Genomic DNA, 24,321 nt, shown 5'->3' on the forward strand with positions numbered 1-24,321 from the left:
ATTTTTACCCGCTGTTACTGCTTAGCCTGGTGCTTCTTCCAAGCATTTACTTCCTTTGTCACCTTACTCTTTGACATGGCCTTGTTTACAACTTCACAATTTGGGGTACAGCTTGTCCAGAGAAGAAAAAATCCTGTAACTAACTGTGTGTGGCTCAGAGGCAAAACAAGTGAAACTCGAAGAACTTTAAGTAGGAAGGGGAGGAAGCAGCCAACAGACACTGAGTGGAACTTCTCAGTGTGTTTTTCTATATTCAGAACATCAGTGAGGACAAAACACAATTCACTCCTCAGAGTTTTCCTATCCCCTCTTCATATAAATTGTATTTGAACAAACATTTGGAACCTGAATCGTGAAAGTCTCAAAACTGAGGGCACTAATAAAACACTTGTGAAATCCTTCGAGTACATAAACAGAGAAACTCAGAGCATCAGAGAAAACAGTGGGAGTGCAAACTGCAAAGCATTTTTAAAAACTGTCACCACTTCAGAACATTGTGACTGTAATGGAAACATTTAAAAGGAAAACTGACAAACAAAAATACAGGCATCCTGCTGGCATGTTCCCAATAGTTCAGGCAGCTCTGCCAAGTCCTGCCTGTCCAAATATTAGTCTTTTCTTAGCAGTAGCCCTTCCTGAACACAGCATGTGTAAAACCTCTGCGTCACATCACACATTCAGCCTGTGAGACAACCCAAGGAAGAAACAACTCCAGTGAATTCACCCTTCTTACACTACTACTAGCAAAGAGGCCCTTTTGTTCAATACCACCCTCGGTGGTAGGCATCAAATGATTAGCTCAAGATGGGCCCACAGGTTTATCTTCTCCATCCAACATTCCAGCAAACCAACAATCCAAATACCAGCCATCAGCAACAGACTGATGGGAAAGTTCAGACCACAAGGGGCACATCTGTGCTCAAGAAAGACTTTTTGTACTATGAAATATTCTGCAGATTGAATGAGTAAAGGTGAAGAATCTTCTGCAAAAAGGCCAGAGTGTCTGAGGCCAAAACATGTTTTCATCCCCTTTTGAAGTACTGAGGAACAGAGTGAGCTTGGAGGGTTCTTTCCAACCCATCAACACTCTGTATTTGGTAGGCCAAGATACGTCACAATCTGTGTGATATGGGAGCACCTAAGCACCAAGTATCTGAGATGCTCACAGCCCTTGAGCTACAGGCAAGATGCAAACTTCAGGAAAAATTATTGGGAAGGAAGCAGATGAATTCTGAGCCCACACAAATGCCAATGGAGGCATCTGGAACCACACAGAGTGATATTTCAACACAAATTCTACCTTGACCAAGCAATTCTGACATCACATCTATAGGTGGAAGATGATCACATACTATGTAACACTTATTCCCAAATTGAGTGTTTCTACACATTAGTATCACCTGCTATTTAATCCTATTTCAATGTCTGCATACCACATTCACCCCTGTTTTTGCACTAAATCTGCTCAAGTCTTCATCATAAAGCATTATGTGTTTATATCTTTTACATGCTATATATTATATATATTAAAACAAATTATATCTATAATTAAAATATATATAATTATTATTTGTATATATAGTATATATATAATTATATTTGCTATGTTTTTTTAAATGTATCAAACAAATGTATATAAAACTCCCTTTAAAAAAAACAGATGAGATGTGTTTTTTAATATAGGAATAATGTTTAACAGCCTTCACACCAAACATGAATTAGCCTTAAATTTAAATTCACTATATAAGCCCCTACCTAATCTCAGCACTTTAAAAAAAAAAAAAGGTTTATTTCTTAATTGTGAAAGTAAACAGACTTATAATGAGTGTTAGCTGGAAAAATGAGAACAATGTAGATTCTCTGTTGCATGAAACTAAAAATTAATGAAAGAATATGGGATTTGAATTAATGAAAGAATATGGGATTTGAACTCAGAGGAAAATTATAGTAATTATATTTTTGTTTTATAGGAAGATTGCCTATTACAATCTTCCATATTCCAAAAAAAAAAAAAAATTAAGGCCTTATAGAGAATTTGATCTCAAACTAAAATGTGTGCAATTTACATGTGCAACATTAAATGTAAACCACTCCAACTCAGAAAGATTTTTGTTTCCATGCCATTATTTTACAGGGGAAAAAAGAAACAGTCTCAGGTTTTAATCTGTTTAAGGCATGATTTCATTTATTCCTTTACTTTTTCTTTTAATTAATTATATTGCCAATCTAAACATGTCTATTTTTAATCCTGATTAGTTTCTTTTTATGCATATCAGTTCAGATTACATGTCCAATTTTTGCCAAAACTTCCAGACATGATGGAAGTCATAGTTACAAACTGCATTAGTATTGTTTATTGTCTGGATTTTTCATACATTCTACAGGCACAGAAGCACTTATTTTTTTCCTCTATACGTTCTTAAAACATGACTAAATTTGAAAATCAATGTTCATCTGTTTGGTTTTTTTTTATTAAAAGCAAGTGAATACCTACTTCAGAAATTGTAACAATTAAGCCTACAACTAAGCCAGGTTGATCAGTCAGAAGTTAACAAATTAGCAATTATATTAAACAATTTCAATGTAGGTGAGGTTTTACTATTTTTAAAACAGATTAGCTGCTCAGAACCAATCTTCCCCAAATAACTGTGACGTTTCAAAATACAGCTGATTCCACTACTTCAAATATTACTCCTACACTAATATAATGTTACCTCCTGCAGTTTTGGGGCAAAATGGATTCTCCTTTTCCCAAAGAGTAAGAACATACTATATTTCAATAGCTCCTCTTTTCCTTTAAAATACCTGAAACAATACCTTTTTGATTTTCCCAAGAAATGGAATGGGTAATTGAAGATGGGAACAAATACCTTTCAGACACACAAGTAGAGAGGACATGGTAACAGACCATGTTTTTTCCCAAGTTCTTGCAGTTTGGATGTAAGTTCACAAAACCAGGAAGCAAGAAACTCAAACATTAAAAAAAAAAAAAAAAAAAAAAAGGCCAATAATCAGGCACAGCTTGAGATTTCCTTGATTAAGATCCAAATCACCTCTAAGTCTCCAAGACTTAACTTCAAGTCAAACTTCATGGGCACAAAGATCCTACACAGCCTTGTGATTCAGACATGGCTAAGTAGAAAAGCATGGCTTTGACATATCATTTAAGGTTAAACAACATTTATCTCACACAGAACAACTGGAGAGACCAAGGGTTCAAAGGAACACTTGCTTATAAACAACCTACTCCCTTTTGTCCCCACTGAAAAAACTGTCCAAAGCAATTGGTTTAGCATCAACACTGAATTTTACCTCAGGCTAAAGCTATTGCAAACACTTGGCTATAATTTCCAGTTCTACTTAGCACTAACACATATACTTGGTCAAACACACCAGAATTTATAAATAAGCTTACACTTTACATTATTAATTTGTAATAAAAAATAGTCTTTAGAATACACCATCTTAATACTACATACAAGTTAATACATCATGATTGCTCTATCAAAACAGTGAGAAATCTTGAAATTAAGACAAATATTGCTCAGTTGAATTTGTTGCAACATTAGGGTTTTTTTTCTAATACATTACTATTTTTGTATTTTTTTTCTTTATTTTATTTGTATTCAGAGTGAATGGGAATGGAAACAGAAGCAAGATAAAAAGTTATTTCTATTAAGGTTGCTTAATTTAACCCTTACTTACCAGGAGATTCTCCTGACAAATCTGGGGCTTGGGCTGAATCTAAAGAAGAAACCACACTGACAGCATTTGTAGGAGCACCAATAGCAGCTGTAGTAGAGGAAATGCTTGATTTCTTCGTTGGTACAACAACACTCCTAGGTGAAGATAACAAGTTAGTAAATGATACTGTATGTGAAGGCTCACACTACCCTGATCCTTTTTTATGCATCTATCACTTGCACTACCATGTCCTGCAAAAGTTCTTTTGCTTCCCTACTTTATTCTTCAATCATCTTCTGTAGGGCACCTTAACCTATGGACACTTCACTTGCTGATTTTACACTTCTTTTTGCTACACTTTATTATCTCATCTACTTCCACAGATCCCCTGACTAAAAGCACAAAGTTAGAAGATCACCAGGATGAGGGTTCAGCAACAAGGCTTTTCTTTGCACCTCAGTCTGCCCAAGATTTGGCTTTAAAATTAAGGCAAGTATTTACAAAAGATGTGGCAGTATTCAACTTCAAGGTGAATTATCAATGCTGAAGGATGTATTGACAGTCTTTTACTCTAGGTATTCTAATACAGAACAGAAGACTGACTGAAGAAGAATATACTATAGCTAAAAACATCCGAACACATCTACATGCACATATAAATGTTCACACATCTTAAAAATAAGGCTAAGGCATGAATTTAAGTATATCTTGCCAATCAAGTTTTATTTATATAACAAATCAAAACATTGCTTGGAGTTAAGAGAGAACCTCCGTATTTTATACAAGCTAAATGTCAGGCCTTACCGTCAGCATTAAAGACTACATCAGATGAAAAGACTCAAAGTGACAAGTTAGGCATGGAAATTTATCTAACATGTTACAAAGACATGTATTTATGCTATACTAATTTCAATTAAATTGTAGTACTTCATTCCAAATACCTAAAAGGCCTTGTTAAGCATACATTGAAGGCATTTTTAATTGCAAGTTAGCTCCATAAACATGCAAAACCCCAGCTAATGAGGTAAAGAGTACAGCTGATATATAATGCACTCCCACTGCAGCGCTTACTTTTAATTACCTGGTGTTAACCATAAGCTGAAGATCTTCAACATTCAATTTATTTAATCACATCTTTTGTTGACAGTAATACAACTACACACTGAAAGTATTCCCTTAATAGCTTTAAAATATTCATTTTCTAAATAAAGTAACTCAGCAACTTGACCTAAATTCAGGTGTGAGAACAACCAAAGAAGTTCTTTCAAATATTTTTAAAACAGTTCTTTCTGGAATGAGGAAAGGAGAAGTGTAATTGACTCCCTTCTTCAGTCACAGGATATCAAAGTATGTCACGGAAGCTAGACCATGTTACTGATTAAGTCAGCCCTCCTCAATGGCCAGAGTAGGCAGGCACCATACTTGGAGGCAGTACATGTCAGATCATTATAAGGGTGACCGCTAATGTTAACTAGTCACTAAAAAAGTAGAAGCAACAACACCTGAGCCCCAAATCAAGATATTGTGCCTAAACCATGAATTCTGCTCATATGTTCATGTCTGTTTCCCTGAAACATGAACAATGGGCTAATAAATAGGTCATATATTTAGAGTGCTTTTTAAATTACTGTCACATTATCAATTAATTTTGCACAGGTATAAAAAGGAAGTCTCTCACTCAAGGTACTGTGACATTCACTGCCTGGAAATTGCTCCTACTATTCCATAACACACATTCAAACACCTGGAAGGGGTTAGGAAATTAATACAAGTTTACAAAGTACAAATGCATCCACGTACAGTAAAATTTGGGACATTTTTCCAATCTTCACAATTCAGCACTGAAGCCCAAGTGTATTCCTTTAGAGATTTTAAGTCCTTTAACTGTACAGATATCCAACTCAAGAAATACTAATCAATAATATTAAACCCAAAAATGTATAACTTCTCATTATAAATATATGTCTATTCAGGTGGTCTCCATAAGACCTTGGTGCATGATCTGGAAAAATTTCTTTGCACACCAAGTTACAGAAATAATCATCCATTTGCTGCTAACTAATACAGACACAATTATATTGGATGTAATACATTGGATTTGGGAGAATGTTTTGTGACAAATTTCAGTGCACATATAGATGGAAGTTGTGCACACATAGGTTGTGTCTGTTCAAAAACATGTATTTCATGTAAATAATTATTTAATTGAAAAACATCAAATTACCTTGAGGGCAAAACCAAGTCCTGTAGAGAAGCTTTCTGTTTCTAGGGCTAATAGTCAATCAGAATTCTCTCAAATACATCAAATCATTATGGGTATGTCCTCTGCCTATAAATATTCTGGTTTTACCCTCTGATTCTACTAAGAGCCCCAGGAACTACAAAACAGTTGGTATTTAAGTCATAAAGAACATGCCAGAATCACACCTTAAAATACATACGTGGCAGAATTTTGACCAAATTCAATATTAGAAAAGACCTATTACAGATGAAAAATCAAGAAATGAACATGCTGGAAGCATCGAGAAGGCATTTTAGCAGCTCCTCACAGGACAAGTGACAGCTCTGGAACTACACAGGAGCAAGGAAGGCCGTGTGCAGACAGAGCTGTTACCTCAACAGTGCTCATCTGCAGCCAGTTATGAGGGCAGGCAAAAGAAATCCCAATTCCAAGAGCCTTCTGGCACAACACTACAGTTTATCATTCCTTCCTGTAAACTTCTACTGACCTTCAGTATGCTTAAGTGGAGCTGCACTGAGGGAGTAGTTTCAGCAAGTTGTCAGCGTCTCTACAGCTACCCAAGGAGAGGTGCATTCAAGCAAAGGAATTAAGACTTTTTTGAGGTTTTCCCCTGACCAGAACAGTCCCTTCTGCCTTTTCAGATCTTTTGTCTTATCTCCTCACCTTCCAAACTGTACAAGTTCGGGAATACACATATAGCTGCTACTCTAACCTTCAGGAACTTACTTTACATGAAGTATATAAAAAAGGAACTATATTCTAACACTCACTTCCAGTATAATTTTCAGCATCTACCAATGGCATTCACTACAAGGAAGATACACAGATTACCAGCACCAGAAATCTGGCACTTATTCTATTCACAGCTGTAAAGTTGAGCTGCTGTTTTTATTTTTTTTTTAATCACCCAGTATCATTCCTTTTGCTTTGATTCAAGGAATAAAAATGAATAACTACAGTTTTCAGACTTTGAAATACAAGAGAACATGCTACCTTACAAACAGGACACAGGGAAGTGCCTGAGTATTCCAGTGTCATCACATGCTTCAAACAGGAGACACCAACTCTCAGAAATTTTTTGAGAGATACACGTTGTTCACTATATCCTACTGAAACAGAAGTTCTAGCTTTCAGTTAAAGAGTAAGACTTCAACAAATCTACTTCACAAATTCATCATCAAAAAGGTCCTGTTGGACCTTGTACCCTTGAAAGAAAAGAGAGGCATCTCACCATAGAGCTCAGACTACTTCTGAACAGAATTTATTTTAGATAGTGATCAGGAACAGTCAACTTAAATTATTGCTGGTTTTGAGCCAAAATAAAATAAACAGTATGTCTGGTGAGGAAAGAAGGTCCCTTCCAAGAGCTGTGTCAATTTGATGTACTCAGCCAAAAGAAGTGCTGGATATTGTTTAAAAGCATGATGCAAGAAAACCCCAAATTGTGAATGTTCCTGGTCTTCTGGTCAGTTGCCATGGCCTTCTGATGCAAAAATCCTTGAAGGAGGTCAAGAACCACAAAACAAAACGCCCAAGTATCCCGACACACTGACTTTCTAGCTGTGCACTGCTGCAGTACTGGTAATGTAACAATTATTGCCATGGATGTCTTCCCTTTCAACAGGGCAACCGACCAATGTTACAGCTGCAGGATTTGTTTTAGGAGTTTCCACTTCCAGGCCTTCTTCAAAGGTATGAAAGTACAGCTCAGCAATCACATACAGATATTCATATTTACCACATACTGGAAAAGCATACTAAGATTTTTGAAGGAAAAACATCGGTCATGTTTCTTTATTTGCATTCTGAAATTCCTACATTTTTTCCTTCCTTGATATTTGCTTTTAATATTTAGGTGGAATTACAAATATGTTCCAAAGAAATATTTTTCTATTAGCTACCAGTGTTCCTTTGTGTTCTTCTTTTGAAAGATGATTCAAATGCTAATATAAGAAAAATGAATGCAACTGGCATAAAGAATAAGAGACAGTGGAAAATTGAGTTTAAATATTGTAGCAAATAAACTACATAGAAAACATAAAGTGTTCAGCATATTATTAAATCAAGTAAATTTGCCAGAACTGTCTTAAAAATTAATGTGCTTTCAACTCCCCTTAAATAATAGAGCACTTGCTTTTAAAGAGTACAGAGATAAGACAGTCCTTTTTCTGTAGCTAAAATGATAAGTGTTTTCTGAAAAAGTATTGCTACATATATGAATAAAATATTAATCAACAAGCTGCTTTGTATTCTATTTCCTCAGATCTACAAAAATAATATATTTTACAAAACATCTGTAATCATGATTAATTTTATCAGAATATATACATTAAGCAACCTCACGCAGGGGCAAAGAGGCATCATGTGGAAAAAAAGCATCAAAACATTTTACTCCTTAACATTCACATCAATTAAATTATATTTCTGTGTTACACTTGTATATTAAAACATCCATTATATTTCAACTACAGGATAAATAAAATTTTAAAACTGCACAAAAAATATGCTTCAGGTATCTTGCAAGGAGACCTCAAGCAACACACTAAGAACAACACTTGAGCTGCCTCATTTACATGACTATATAAGATGTTTGCCTGTTTTCATTTTAAATCAAATATTTAAGGTTTAAAATAAGAATTTACAGCAGGGGAACTGATAAACATAGGCCATGCATAGTGAGAACCAGCCACCATAAATACATCTTAGCCAGAAGGTCAGTGTGTTATTAGTCCCAATTATGCTGAAGTGTAAGAAGTCTTCGTGTTGCAGACAATTATTCACTGCTGAATGAGCACAGACCACTGGGCTGAACACTGACTTCCATCACAGACAAAGGCTTATACAATCATGATCTATTCTGCCAAATTCCATAAGGATTTACTTATTGAACCCTTCCCTGGTTTCAGTTCACTGATCTTTCTGTTTCAAAATAAAGATAGAAAATATCTACATCGCCTAAAATTTTAGCATGTTCCCAAGTATTTACTTTTCATTAAGTTGGCAAGTCTCCATTTCATTTTAAATATATTTCAAGTATACAAATTTTCCTTGGGTGCAAGTCAAATATTCCTAATACAACATGAGGCAGCCCAAACTGATGACCTCACTGTAATTTAAAAATATTTACATGAGCTCTGATTCCTCCTAACATAAAAGAATTTATACAAATTTAATTCTCTTTTTTTTAGCACTGAAAAGCAATGGAGGTGACAGTTTGTCTGTACCCCTACAGGATAATGGTTTTCATTCAAAACCAAAAGAAAACAGCCTTGTTCCAGGCTACCAAAACGATGGCCACTGCAACACTCCTGTGCAAGAGGCAAAAGATCAATAAAAAGGATCAGAGACTTACTTTTACCTCTATTTTGTGAGCCTGGAAGGCAGCCTGCCATGTCAGTGTCCTTCTATGGACTCTGCTGTCTGTGGATAATACCATTGTCTTATGTCTCCCTTGAAATATCCAAGGAGAAAGGAAGAATAAGAGACTCTCAAAACCATGAGAGATCAGAGGATGTGGGGAGGGAAAGAGAAGATATGATAGAAAGAATACAATCCATTTTCTAAGAGAACTTTAAAATCAGCTTGGCAGGGAGAAGACTTCAAATGGTTTGCCTCTTTGGTCCCTGCAGAATGCAAATTGTTGGTGTGCTGAAAAAGCTGAGCTTTCCATCACAGGACATGTGCCTTTATCTAAAGATTCCCCATTCTCATATTCTGTCTCTACCAACAATTGGCAGATTTAATGTTGTCTAAAAATAGTTTATTCTTTTTGCATTTAAGGCCCAAATCAATGATGTCTAAGATGTATCCATTCCACATAAAAAGGGACTTGGATGAAATTTAACTGAAATTACCACAACCAACTACTACTAAGGCATATGCACACCACTGACTGACAAATGAGTAAACACTGGCTAAGCCAAACTAAGCAGCTTACAGACAAAGTTCCAAAAAGATAAACAAGGTTATTAACATATCTGTTCGGCAAGTTGCAGCATAGCTGCCGTTTTAAGCTCTATGGTACAAGATCATGATTTAAGAACCTATATTCCTCTGAACCCTCAGCAACAGCCTCCCATAATGACAAGGTTATTATATGTTTCCACAAAGAGCAGCAGAAGCCAGGAGAGACCGAGGTTTTATTTTAAAGCATACAGTAAAAATGGCAAGTGATAGGTTATGGGTTTTATTAGACTAATAGAAGAGAAATGTCACCTCTCTTTTTATCCCAAGCTTTGGTTATTTTTTATTTCCATTTTATTTGAAATTGCTTGCATTAGTCCCCTCCTCTTTTCCCAAACGATTACTACTAAATAAGAAAACTGCTGCTTTAGGACGCACTGAAATCGGAACATTAATTCATGTCCCTGTGGATCTTGGGAAAAAGCCAATGCAAGTCTTGAACTTTATCATGATAAACCCCTGGCACCCAATAATCACAAGATTGTATCTTCCCATAAGATATGGAGTGGATTTTTGGCATGGGAATGAACACATACACCTAGCTGTTTCCAAAGGCTTGCAACCTGGCAGCCTTTCAGTAAGGTTTCACTCACATAGCTGTTACTGTATACTCTCCAGCTATGGCTGGGAAGTTGATAATCCTTAAGATATGAGGAGAGTTTTGATTTCTGACACAGCATTCCTGAGATAAATGCAGGATCAGAGAGATGCTTTGAAATTCCCAGAGATACCGCACTGGTAAACTGCTACATGGGAACAACTTTTACCAAAGTGCCTTTAAAAAAAACAAAAACCACAAAAAAAACCTCACAGAATTTTTGTTTGCCGTCAAACAATAAATTAAATGTAAACCAGACACAGAAGAGAGTATCCCAAAGTCTGTTTTCTCAAAAAATAAATTTCACAATGTAACTTAGTACTTTTACCTACCAGAGAGATGAGATCTATTATTTCCAACTCCCAGTTTTTTATAAAAAGTGTTCGTTTTTTTATCCCTGGCACAATTCCTTCCTGCTGTGCTACCTAGGTGTCATTTCAGAGCATAAACTTGTATTTTAAGCAGCCTCACTACATAGAGTCACCTTCAAGTGGCCATGAAACTTGCCTGTCCATTTAACTTTTAATGTTTCACACACAGTTATTTTCTCTTTTTAACTTCAGCTAGTCAGCAACATGATGACAAAATATTTTATACTACTTCATGACTTTTTCCTCTCCTACTTATTAAGTATTTAGCCCCTCCTAACTAAACAAAAAATCCTTGGAAAGTAATGCCCACAAGTTATCACTGTGGAGCAATCCAGACAGCTACAAAAACCCTACAAAACTCTGCTCTTCTCTTCAGAAGCACAGTGCTGTCCACCGCTTCAACCCATGCATCCTCTTCATTCCCCTGTATACATTCCTTCATCAGACCACCTTGTTTTGAATAGCAAGGCAGCAATTTGGCATCAAGGTGAAGTGAAAGAATTTTAAGAGTTGTTACAAATGGCTGGCACTTAGGAGGTGGGAGCAGAAGTGTCCATTGGGCAGTGGAAAAGTAAAAGGGCAGAACAGCAAGTAATTCAACTTTTCAGTAACTCGCTTTATAAAACACACCACAACTTAAGGGGTTTTTTTGGTTGTTTTTTGAATGACTTTGTAACTGTACAGGAAGAACACAGAACTGCAAGTGACAGAAGGGCTGCTATCAATGCCCAGTATTTTATTAGTGTACATGTTATCAAATTAAATTGTACAGCTTCCTCTGATATGGTTTCGTAGGTGTAATCCACCTATGTCAGCCATCAGGGCTGCAAGTGCCCAATAACTTCCTGTCTAGTTAACCTCCTGTACACCAATTCAAATCAGCACAAGCACCAGAAACCTTTGGTGTCCACAATAGCTAAAAAATAATTCATAAATGCAATAGTCACTTCTGTACCAGATTTCCAGACAAATGTTATCTGCATGGCTGGAATCACACAGCAATTAATACTAGGAATTTTACAAGAAAAAAGTGCTATCACGGACTAAAACATTTTGTTATTTGACATCAACTACCCACTTGTAGCAAAGAGCAATGAGAGGCCTCGAAGGGGAAGTGCCAAAAGAACTTGGGCAGCAGTGGGGAGAGAGGTGTGGCAAGTTCTAATCAGTGTCCCCCTCCTACTAATTTCCCCCTCTGTCTCCATCCTCCTCCTGGCTCCCAGAAAAATTCCTCCTGTTCAGCATCACAAGGAGAACACAGTATTTACTTTGAGACAAGAGCAAGGGCCCAAATGCTGGCACACCCCATCTGTGTCTCATCTGGCCAGACACCACTGTCTCTTCCCCCCGCAGTGATAGGGCAACCAGTGAGAGTGGAGCAGACAGGCAGTGACAGCAGCACCCACACCCCTGGCACCACTGCACTCCTCTCGTGGGCCAGCTGGTATTGTGAACAAGGCAGCCACAGACTGCAAAGACATCAGAGCCAGAGGAAGTTTAGGAATCGACAGAGGATCAGATACTGCTACAGTAACAAGGGATCCCCTTGCACCAGACTGACTGCAGGATTTCTAGAAATAACCAAGGCCTTCCTAGAGGCAGGAATGCAAGTGTTACAGGAGTCTTTCTTTTTTTTTTTTTTTTTGTTTTTTTTGTTTTCTTTGCAGTTTTTGGGAATCCTGAAGAGGTAAAAGGCACTAAGTCCAGTAAAAGCAGCTTGGTTTACTATGCTTGGGAAAAGATAAGAAGCTAATGAGACTGAGACACAAGGGACACCAAAATTATTACCAGGAAAGAGTGACTTCATTCTAAAAAGAAAAAGCAGGAATTCTCCTTTTTGAATCCACTACAGCATTTGTGTATTACGAAATGCAGAAATTTATTAGAATGAAACAAAAAGCTGTTACAACAAAGCAAATCTAGCAGCTTAGAGATAATATCTGCCCAACGAATAATGAAAAGAGTTAAAGTAGGCCTTTGGCACCAGAAGGCAGAAGACACATCTATTTTCCTAAGTGAATATGGGAATATTCTCTAGGCAGAAGGACACCTAGATGATTATTCCATTGCTTTTGAACCATTTGTAACTATTAGTAAGCCGGTACTCTTTTGCAGGCCCACAATTACAGAGACTAGATACAACACTGTGATGAATACACCTGCTAATCTACATATCATTAAGTTATTTAATGTCTGTTTTGTTTCTTGAGTCCTTTAAAGCCAACTAAATATGCACAGCAGTCCTCATCTGCCAGTGCTACATTTAGTAGTTCTGATGAAGCGTGGGTTTTCCTGTTCTTTACAAATATCTTTAGTAAAATCACATTTTTAAGTATTTCAGATGTTACATTACCTGTCAAAGGAATGGAATTGCACAGGCTGCTCAGCAGCTCCGTCACCAAGAACTCCAAGGAAGGCTGGTGGCAGAAGAGCAGCATCCACTGCAGTCCCATCAGCTGGTGTGCTCACCAGGCTTCTCAAGATGTCCTTCACATTGACATTTTTTGCAGCTGGCACAGAAGCCACAGGTTTACTCTCTTCCGTTCCTGTCTCACTTCTGCCCTCCTGAGACTTATTGACTTCTAATGAAAGTGTGCACAGGACTTCACTGACTGCATCTGGGCCTGCACTAATACTCAGAGGTCCTGCTTCAGCAGCAGCACTCAAACTGTTGGATTGTGCTGGAGTTGCTTCCTCCCCAAGACCAGAATCCCTTCTTTGCACAGAGGCTGTATTTTCTGAATCTTCAGTAAAGGCTGAAGCACCAAGAGCAGAAGATGGCTTTTCCACAACTGTTCATACCAAAAGAACAGAAAACACATTTTAAGGTCATTATTAAAGGAGAAGTATTCACAACATTGGTCCTAAAGAAGACTTCTAAAGCATTTTAAGCAAAGTTATTTAATTTGGCAAAATAATTAACAGTTCACCTGCAGCACGAGTCTCATTATTTTCATTTTCTGATTCCTTGAGTGACTGGCTTTGGTTTGGTGGTCGTCTTTCATTCTGGGGTTCCAGTATATCTCTGTATTTCGAAACCATGAGCACAGAAATAAAATATACAACAGCCAAAGCCAAAAACTGAGCCTGTTTACTATCCTCCTGTAAAAAGCAGACACACACAGATTTTTTTCATTACAATTTCAGCAGCATGTTTATTTTTTCCTAAAGTATGCCCAGCACTACCATAAACATACCAAGAGGGAGCTGATATGTCAGCAATGGAAGAACACTATTCTCTAGTCACAGTTTGTCTCACCTATAAAGCTAAGGAATACAGCACTTGTATTCAAGTGGTACTAATACTTTCTTTTTTCATTTATTTGACAACTTTGGCTAAGGTTGTGTGTTTTGATTTCATCTTTGAAATTAATGTAGGCTCTAGGATCCCCTTTATTCACAGGTGTTTCTTCTGTTAGATTTCCTCAAAAATGCCAAGACATTAACTGCATTTGCAAGGCAAGCATACTCTACATAACTGGAACAAATTAATGAAGGAAAAGGAGCAAATTCCAAAACAAGTGTTAAGGTTTTATTTCATTATCAGATAGTCTAGATGGATGTAATCTACCACGTATAATTTAAATAAGAATTGACTAATATGCATTTGCATTACAGCTGTAACTTTATGAAGAGATTTTAGGAAAACCTTGAAAACTAATCTTAATATGAACTATGCCTAGTTCCTCCCCAGAGTACTCAGTTGCTCCTAGTGAAACAGAGGGAAAACTGGACATTAAGATTTAGCCTAAGCCTGTCTCTTTTGGCTGCCAAAGGAAAAAAAGCTTCATGCACTTTTGGGTCACAGGAGAATAGAGTATTTGGATCCTCACTGACTAATCAGTAAAAAATGAGTGTTTGGAGTTTTTCACCCCTCATTCACATCAGGGCTCAGGTAACATTCAATTTTGTTCTCTGAGCAGTTCAAGACACTAAGTTACACTATAAAGCTCATTTCATCATGATTGTAGTGTCCATCAAAGCTCCTTATCCCTTGAAGGGCTCTTCAGTAAGTTTCTGGCAGATATGCAATATGAGTTTATGAGAAACTTTCTATTAAGAACAGGTAACATAGGTGGATCCTATCTGTTGCACTGAAAAAACAACCTATCTTTCCCTTGGCTTGACTCAAAATCATAACTTTCAATAGAATAATCACAGTGTGAGACTGAGGAAAGCCAACTACATTGCTAAGGATTATAAAGAATTTTCTTTCAAGATGAATATTAAGACCATTTCTAACTGTACTTAATAAAGTGGTGATCCAGTGAATTGGAACCAAACCTTCCTTATTTTTTCAGCTATGTGTGAAGAACTGCTTGAAATAAAGCTCATGTAACCCTGTAAGTACTGCTGCTGGTGGGTAAGTGGATTCCATCAGAGTTCCTGCTGTAGAACTCATAGATTCAAATTATGCCACTTCTGATTCTAAGTGCTGAATACAATGTAAGAAACTGCATGCAAATAAAACATTTAGACGAGAGTGTAAAAAGCTCAGACAAAAACTATTCCTAACCAGATCTTTCTAAGTCTATTTTTCCCACACAGCTCAACACCTTAGCCAAAAAGGAGAGTTATTGCACCATTTTATATTTATTGGGAAACAGAGAGCCTGATGGATTAGATATGCAAAAAAGCAGAGATTGTGTGTGGGTGTAGTTTTGGTAGTTTGTTTTAAAGAAAATGGTTCACAAAATGTGCTTGAAAGAATCCTTAGGGTTACTTTAATTGCCATCAGTATGGAAGAGTCACTTCCTGTTACTCTCTTGCACACTGATACTGACATAAGGGTTGAAAGAAGCTTGCTTCAATCAATAATTAAAGATAAAACTCAAAATCCTTCATTTTTCTGGACAGAAAAAAAAATGTCACTGTATAAATCATTACACTTACTAAATAGCCCAATTATTGTAAACTAAGTTGTGGTGTCCAGGCTTGTGGCCACCAATGACTCACAGCCATTATAGCTGCTGTATTTGCTTACAGAGGTGTTTTTTTTTTAAGCAATCAATCTCAATTTCCTCACTATCAGCTATAAAGTTGCTGACACAGGGCAAAGACATTTTTAGTCAATTCAAGACTAAAAACATATGCATACTTACAGCACAGGCACACAAATTGGTTCCTGTGAGGGGAAGTAAAGGAATTAGAAATGACCTCTAATTTCTAATTAGCTAGAAGAATGTGACTTCTTCAAAATGGACAAACATGTTTATGATACATAAATAGCTTGTCTACGTACATATTTGTATTAAACACAACATAATTAATATACAACAGGCAGAATTCCACATAATCAATTCTTAGGAACACAAAGAGCCAGATCAGGAGACAGTTGGGTTTCACCTCTCCCTCTTTCCAATACCAAACACTACAACAGCTGCAGAGTATTGTGAGTTCCTAATTGCTGTGAGCAGTTTTTCCTTTTTTTGCATATTCAATTGATCCAAACTCTCTAACACAGAGGAAGCGTTCAGCAGATACAAACAGAAATGCAGCTACAAAGAAAAAAAATTATTTACTTACTATATCTCTGAACACTACTGCTCGGAGGCGATTAATATCCATATCCTGCAGCAGTCTGTCATGGTCCCGTATCGGAGAAATGCCACCAGTCACAATGTCCACTGGACTCTATTAAAAAAAAAAAACCAATAGTTTAAGATCCTGTGTTTAAAAGCATTCTACCAAAAATCATTAAGTGTGTATAATCATCCACTGTGTGTCATACTGTCATAACTAGAGCATAAAGATCAGATATGCATTTCATCTTTAAAGGAGAAAAAATCTGGCCATTTCTTGTGACAGATTTAATTTCCAGTGTTTGTACAACCCCACTTCAGGTCTGTTAAAATATCAGTGGTGCAGGTACAAATTTAAAAACCTATCCCTCTGTACAGACTAATCATTATTGACTTCTGTGTTTCTGAATGTGGTCTAAAACTTGCCTTTGCTGCAGACTTTCCTGATCCTGTAAAACCTTGCACTGCTTTTTGGTTCTTCCCAGTTTCTCCAGTGGGCTTCATCTGCGTATGCTGCTGACACTCCAAGCAATTTCTTACTGCTACTGCACATACTTGAGGGGAAAAGAAACATTAAGAGTTATTCTGAGAAGCGGTATTGTTCTATACTGCCTTACAGAAATGTATAACATAATTCTGTTTACCACTTAAAACAAAAAAGTTGACATACATCAGTAAAATACTTTTCTTCCGTATGTTTTGGACAGCTGCAAACCAATGCTCAAAATTCTTTAATAATTTATCATTAATAATGAATGCTAAACTATTAGAACATATGTGCTGTATCTAATGCATACTTCAAAGTGAGTAATTTTAAAAGTGAGTAATTTTACCATGCATACAGCCACAGAGTGGGTAGGGTGAAGACAGCTAAATTTCACAAATTTGCAAGCGAGAAGACAAGTGATACACCAGTGAAACAAATGGGAACATTTGCTTCACAATACTCTCTTACTCTTGGACTAAATGTTCTGAAGTTACACAACTGTGTTTTTTTAGCTGCACATTTTTGCCTTGTTTCATCTTCTAATATTTATTTTCAAAGGAAAAAAGTACTACCCCACCTCTATACCTGTTTGCATCCCATAAATCTTATTCTACCTGCACAAAGTTTTAATTGCCTAGAAAGGGAGAGGAAGGCTAGTTATTGTTGAGGCTCTGAGCTGCTCAGGCACTCATGCAAATCAAACTTTTCATTACAAAAAGTCTTACCGCATGCAACTAAGTATGAATTCTCTCCTCCTGTATTAACTACCTGGACCCTGCTATGTTCTCATTTTCAGAATATTTGTTACTTTTTTAGGTAACCGACCATTTTCTTTCAATCCAATTTGAAGCAAGCATACTGTAATAGTTGGATAAAATTATTGCCCAATTTGAACCCTTCAGAAATTTACACTTCTAGTTTTCACACCTTCAGGTGTTAAACCTCTTATCTAAGTATTGCAAACTGCTATATTCTCAGTCTTGATTATTTGGGGAATTTTGGCAAAAGAAATATCCTCATGGATAAAATGAAAACAGGCTACCAAACTTAATTTATATTATTTAAACTTTTAGAGAGGAATATGTATATATTCATTGCAGAATACAGTAAAACTGTAGAAGATCCTAATGTTTGATTACATTTAATCTTGATTTAACAAAACAATGAACAGGAACAAAAATAAAGCTAACAGCTGCTAACTGCTTAGTAACTGCTAGCTCCGATGCTCATTAAGTGGCCGTATTTGCTTACCTAGACGAAGACATTGTCGCAGAATTCCTCCAGATGACATATTTTTCTCAGACTCAATTTCAGTGAAACCAAGAGAGCTTGCAAAAATTAGCACATCCACAAGGTTGATTAATCTCTGGAGAAATGTTAAAGATGCTTCTACTGAAAGTCCTTGAGTTGGCTCAATATTCTCCAATTCATGCTACACAGAGAAAAATTGAAAGCAACATTTACTTCTTCCCAAAGAATATTCCTGCACGCTAAATGAAGAAAAATGTGTGCTGGAAGTCCACTATCAGTCACATTCAAAAGTAATAATTACTCATATTCCAGGAATTAGTATTGGGATTTAATCCTATTCCAGACCACTGTGGGATAACAAATGCAGGAAATTTTTTAGTGTCTTCATGCAAAGAAGGCAAGCACCTAATTTATCTTAGGGAAAAGTGTGGAAGGAGCAAAGGGAGGAAAGAGCTGCCTGTGGAAACACACCACATGCATTTCCATTTCCCAAAAGGACAGATACAATAATTAATACACTCCATAAAGAAAGGCATCCTCCCACAAGTGAGGAATTTTTAAATAAAAATGGAATTTCTTACAGTAGCAGATGTGGCAGCAGAAAGCAATGGCAAGATACCACCACAGGCCATGATCATGTTGTCCATCACTTGAGAGATGAGGTGGATCGTGTTGTGAACAAACACCACATTGTCACTGCTATTCACAAAGTCCATCACAGTTTTTGTAGAATGGCTGTCCAAAAATTAAAAAAAAAAATACATTCAGAACAGAGCTTTATTTTTGGGGTATTTTAAAATATTGATGTTTTCGCAAAACTAAAACCAGACACTTAGTAGTGGGGAAGGAAATAATACATGACTTAAGGGTCAACTGATGCATCTCAGCCTAAACCTAAAACTACATTTCTTTTCTGTTCATAAACTGCTCAAGATCACAGGTTGCTAAAAATACCAAGATGATTGCTAATTCTCATTTGTATAAAGATACATTATAGGCTGGTCTATGCTTGCTAGCAAAAGTCACTATATCAGGAAACAGAATAACCTCTGCTGGAACAGTGAACTAGATTTGAACTTAAATCTTTGGAAAACTAAAGCAAACTCTAAGAATTTCTCAGAGAAATTAAAAATCAACAAAGCACAAAAACTTAGACAAAAACTTTCCAAAACAGAGGCTAAAACAGAAATATATTTTAGCTATATCTATATATAGGTTAACGTAAACATATCCTAAAAATTATAGTCAGACGAAAATTCAGTTTAAATTGTTCAAATCACTTACCTACACTATTTCTTCATCCTGACATTCCTTTTTATCAGGTCAGAACACCTATACAGTTAAATTTAAATTCGACACTCACGACTACAAGCTAATAATGGAACCCCCTCTTATTTCAGTTATTAAACTGAAATTAAAATTAAAACTGTTATTAAAAATTAAATTGCAGAATTACTGCTGTTTTCAAAGATCTTCATGATTACATTCCAGATCCCTGCTAGAAGTTAAACTAGAAAAATTAAAAGCTTAGTTGAATAAAAATCAACATCAAGACTGCCACTGACTTATATGTAGCCAGGATTTCAGTCCAAATCCGTGTGCAGGCCCTGAACCAATACACAGTTATGTCTGTAAAGAGTCTTAAAAAAAAAAAAAAAAGAGAATAATTTGGTGTAGGTCAAAAAATAAGTCAGGCTATTGAATAATGAGTAAAACACCAGATGTCCATGACTCTAAGTCAATGATCCCCTTATAATTGAACCCAGTCTGGATCATTCCACATAAAGCACAGGACGTACCTTCTCCACATCTGAATATCTGTTTCTATGGAGAAGAGCAGGTCTGTGAGCAGGCGCTGGTGCATCAGTGACCACTTGAACTCGGGAATACGGAACACAGCTGACCTCGTGTCCCTCCTCTGCCCATCCGATGGAGCAGCCAGCTCCTGTCCTGAGGAAACCTGCTGCCTTGAGGGCTGAATGCACTGTTTGCAGACAAAAAAGAAAACAAAACACAAAACCCACACTCTGGTTATTAGTTCTTGTGGCACACACTGAAATGCATTCAACATTGAGATTTTGGATATCCAACAAGTCCAGACTGTGTACATGGTTCCAAATAAAGCTAAAACTATTACACAAATGCTATTTCATGGATATACCAGAACTACAAACTAGGCCACAGCTGCACTACTACACCTGCCAGTCTAGGTATTCACAAGCAGCCACCCAACCTTACCAGGGGGTTGCTGCAGACAGTGGTTTTCCTCCTTTAAGGAAGAATGGTGCAGATTGAAGAGCATCTATTAGGAAGCATCTCTGCAGAAGGGAAGTACTCAGAGACATGAGTATTTACCATTACAAGCTGGATTAGAAACGAAAGACTAGAGGTTGGAGCACTGCAGCACACAACAGAAGCCCAGTCTTAATTTATACTTGTATAAAAAAGGTAGGATGACATGACCTAGTGACAAACCTATATCCATCTAGCCAAATACTCAGTTTATATCAGCATGCATATGTGGATGTACAAAAATCTTGGAGAATTCTCAGTACATAAATTATAAGAATAGTGGCTATTTTAACCCAGGGTTCAAAGTATTTTATAGATAACACAAAAAATCACACACATTATAATCCCCAGGATGTTTAGGTATGCTTTCTCAAAAAATTCATTAAAAAAACCTTCCTTTTATTTTTAAGCTAGATGGAGGAATGACAGGTAGAATTTACCTCAGGCATGGATCTGGTTGGCAGAGGTGCTTCTAGGCCTGTGTTAGCTTTCAACTCCAGCCTTTCTGTATCTGATGCAACACTGGAAACATCAAGCTTGGCAATTCTTTTGTCAGAGGCTCCAGCAGGCTCTGCCATGTGTGCCTTTATGTTTTCCACAGTTGTTTTGGTTTCACTGGTAACTACATTTCCTTCCTTCAGCTTCTTTTTCCCCGCTGAATCTGGCTGAGTTACTACTTCTGGAACTGCAGAGCTCATCTTCTCTGGCAAAGTCAGTTCTTGTTTCTTCTCATCCACACCTTCAGTACCCTCAGATTTTAAAAGCTCAGTTTCAGATTGCTTCTCTGTTGTTTCTTCCTGCTTTGTCACTTCGCTTGCATTAGAGCCACATTCCTTGTTCCTTTCTGCAAGCTCTTCTGAAGGTAAAGGCAAACTACTTTCATCTTTCAAATCAACAAAGTCATCTTCATCTTCCACCCCTACTGCTGACTTTTCCAGTCTTTCTGGACTTGTAGGAGTTCCTTCTTCCACAGGAGTTTGCATGTCTAAAGAAGCAGCAGTGACAGCAACTGTTTCTTCCACAAGCTCATCGGCTTTACTAAAATCTTCAATTGCTTCAGCTATTCCAGTACTGATTTCTGAGACACTGGGCTTTACTGCTTCTGGTTCTGGGGAAAATTCCACACAAGGCACTGCTTTTAAATCCTCTGTAGCACCCATATCCTCCCCCTCTAATTCCTCCTTATGGTTAGACACTGAATGAGTTTGGTGGCTGCCATCTGATGAGTTTACTTTCTCTTTTTTTTCAGTTCTGCACTCTGTAGCACCATCAGTAATGCACAAAGGAGCATCAGCATCTTCTTTTAACTCCAAAGACTGCTGTTTTCCCTTGGTTTCAGCTTCTTTTCTAATCCCAGAGATTGTTCTAATTGGAGCTGAAGAACGTACCCCACTCCTCTCACCTCCTTTCTCTTGGTACTCCTTGTACATTTGGGAAAGATTCTCTTTGTGCATTTCAAAAGTTACCTAAAAGAACAGAGTTCAAAGGATATTAAAAACTATATATTAATGACTGTTTTCTTGAAAAAAAAAAAGAAAACCAAAATCAATGCTCAAATCACAAATTTATATTGGATGCTGTCCTTTTCATAAAAAAGTCTGCACATTAGATACCACTTCAACTGACAGCAAGTTTTTCTTACATGTGCCTGGTTTTCCTGGCTAAAAGGAAGAAAGAAAAGTAAAGCCAGTGTCAAAAAAAACCTCCAACTAGCCTGATCTAAAGGACATCCTAAGTATAAGTTCCACAGAATTACATATTTGAAAACCTCAATTTTTTTGTGAAGGGGGAGGCTGTGACATGTAGCAGAGCTTTCACATCTTTTTAGCACCTTTAGTATGATCAAAAATCCACAAAGATAAATAAACTTTTGAAAATTTATACTAAAAAGCACAATGTCACAAAGTCAGAACAGAAAAAAGCACCTAACAAAGCCAGAATCCTATGGATCCCCAAATGATACCTAAAATTCCCCAGAGGAATATCACCATTTCCTTTGGTGAGTGTTATTCAGCCCACCTCAGTCTGAGAAAAGCTACACAAACTGACTAAAGTGAAAAGACTTCTCTACTCCTTAGCTGAAAATATTATTGTTGTTTCTAGGTATTTAAAAAAATCCAGATAGAAAAATTCTTTATATACACACTAATAAAACTCATTTGCCCAAATAAATAGCTGTGTTTTAAAAAATAAAATATCACTAGCCTAACTTAAGTTTTTATTACACTGTTATTCAATTTAGCTTATCCATACATTTTCATTTAGAATTTAGATTTCCATTCCATAAAACAAGTGTTTATTTATCTGCAAGCTCAGTTCTCACAATTTTCCCAACATAAGCTCCACCTGAGGGTTGTTTTTTTTAAATAATTTTCTGTATCATAAACATTTTCCATAGGCAAAGTAGAGCAGTGCATTCCACTAAATATGCAAACACACATTTCCCTATTCTCTTACATACTCAGGTCATTCATTTGGATCTCATCTAAAAATTCCATGTACATGGTGTTCAAAGTGATGCTTAGTCAGTAGGAATATTTTCCCTTAATATGACACAGAGAAGTCAAAAAATAACTTTTCAGATTAAAAATATACTAGAAATTACAGTTAGCAAATCAGAGATAAGCAAAGACAGAGCAAAGACAAAAATTATTTTTGGCAGGTTGTGATATCAATATTTTGCTTTTTAACATACTATTTTCTCCATCAATCAAGTATATTCAAGCACTGCAGGAGGAATGCACTATTTTAACATGACCTGAAGCATATTATATTATTCATTCAAGTTGATTTAATTGAAACAGAAGTGGGATATCTCATTCTACTTGGTTTTTTTTTGTTTGTTTGTTTTTGTTTTTTTTTTGGAAAAGAAAGAATCTTCACATACTAGTTTTCATTCAGTTATGTACGAAAAAAAAAAAGTGTGAATGATTACAATTGATTGAAAGTTCATCCACTCTAAATGTATCCATTAATTATTTGATTCTAGGGTTTTGCTAAAAAGAGCATGTGGGGGGCATTACTACTTTGGAAATACTTTTCTGATTTGTACCACAATCAGAATGTCAAAGGCAACACAAAATAGATTACGCTAATAAGCTGTCCCTTGCACTTTTCACTTATTTTCCAAAATATGATTAGGCAAAGCTGCTACTTCAGGTCTAATCACTACTTTTCTGAAGAAGGAATCCTAACAACTTGAACTTAACTCCCGCTAACTTTCCCTCCTTTCTCTCTCCCTGTTGCTTCCTCCATTTCCCAAACTACTAAAAAGCTTTGTTCCAGCAAGCACTAAAGAGACATTTAACAAATTCAAACAACATTGTTTGGTTTCAGCAAAACTTCCATGTACATTCCAGAAAGCACATTGCCCCACAATATTTAACAGTGTGAACATCTGTATTTTCATGCATCATTCCAGTGTAAATCTCATTAAACGCATATGTAGGAGTAAAAGCTACCAAGTTTATAGCTTCTCACTTTCCATTAAGGCAGTCTGTAGGGCTGCCAACTACTTTTGGAGAAATGGCCAGTCAGTTGTATCTCAGTTGGTACAACCTGAGACCTACTCTTTCACTACAATGCTTCTTTCTAGTGTGCTGCCAAGCCCCATCCCCTTAACAAAAACCTATTGCAGCTTCAGATTTTTCCTTACCAGCCAAATTGATCATCTGGTTCACAGCCTTAAATCAACCTTGCCTGAAAATAAGTCAAAATCTGTTCTCCATAAGTCAGGATTGTGAGTTTGCTTTGACTCTCCTCCCTTCCCTAAGAATCCTGAACTCAACGAGGATAGCAATTTCTACTTTGACCATAAACATCAACAAGAATTCATGTTATAATGTACTAAATACTGTCCATTAAATAAAGTACACAAGTACACAAAGCCAAACTACATACAAAACAAAACA

The 24,321-nt window shown here is 36.6% G+C and overlaps 1 protein-coding gene across 2 annotated transcripts in view; it reads right to left on the reverse strand.

Annotated features, from left to right (window-relative positions):
- Window positions 1-24,321, reverse strand: part of LRBA (LPS responsive beige-like anchor protein) — a 363,194-nt gene that overhangs the window by 270,735 nt on the left and 68,138 nt on the right. Inside the window, exons 22-30 of one of the 2 annotated variants that reach the window (XM_068187837.1) lie at window positions 20,851-21,876; window positions 19,918-20,093; window positions 18,700-18,853; window positions 18,119-18,299; window positions 16,807-16,934; window positions 16,385-16,492; window positions 13,789-13,960; window positions 13,212-13,650; window positions 3,706-3,839 (exon numbers count right to left, since the gene is read on the reverse strand). In XM_068187837.1, coding sequence (XP_068043938.1) covers window positions 3,706-3,839; window positions 13,212-13,650; window positions 13,789-13,960; window positions 16,385-16,492; window positions 16,807-16,934; window positions 18,119-18,299; window positions 18,700-18,853; window positions 19,918-20,093; window positions 20,851-21,876 — 2,518 coding nt within the window. Of the gene's footprint in view, window positions 1-3,705; window positions 3,840-13,211; window positions 13,651-13,788; window positions 13,961-16,384; window positions 16,523-16,806; window positions 16,935-18,118; window positions 18,300-18,699; window positions 18,854-19,917; window positions 20,094-20,850; window positions 21,877-24,321 lie in introns of those variants that run through there. The other variant, XM_068187836.1, reaches the window with a different exon arrangement.

This window comes from Anomalospiza imberbis, chromosome 4, assembly GCF_031753505.1.
Source record: "Anomalospiza imberbis isolate Cuckoo-Finch-1a 21T00152 chromosome 4, ASM3175350v1, whole genome shotgun sequence".
NCBI classification, from domain to species: Eukaryota; Metazoa; Chordata; class Aves; order Passeriformes; family Viduidae; genus Anomalospiza; species Anomalospiza imberbis.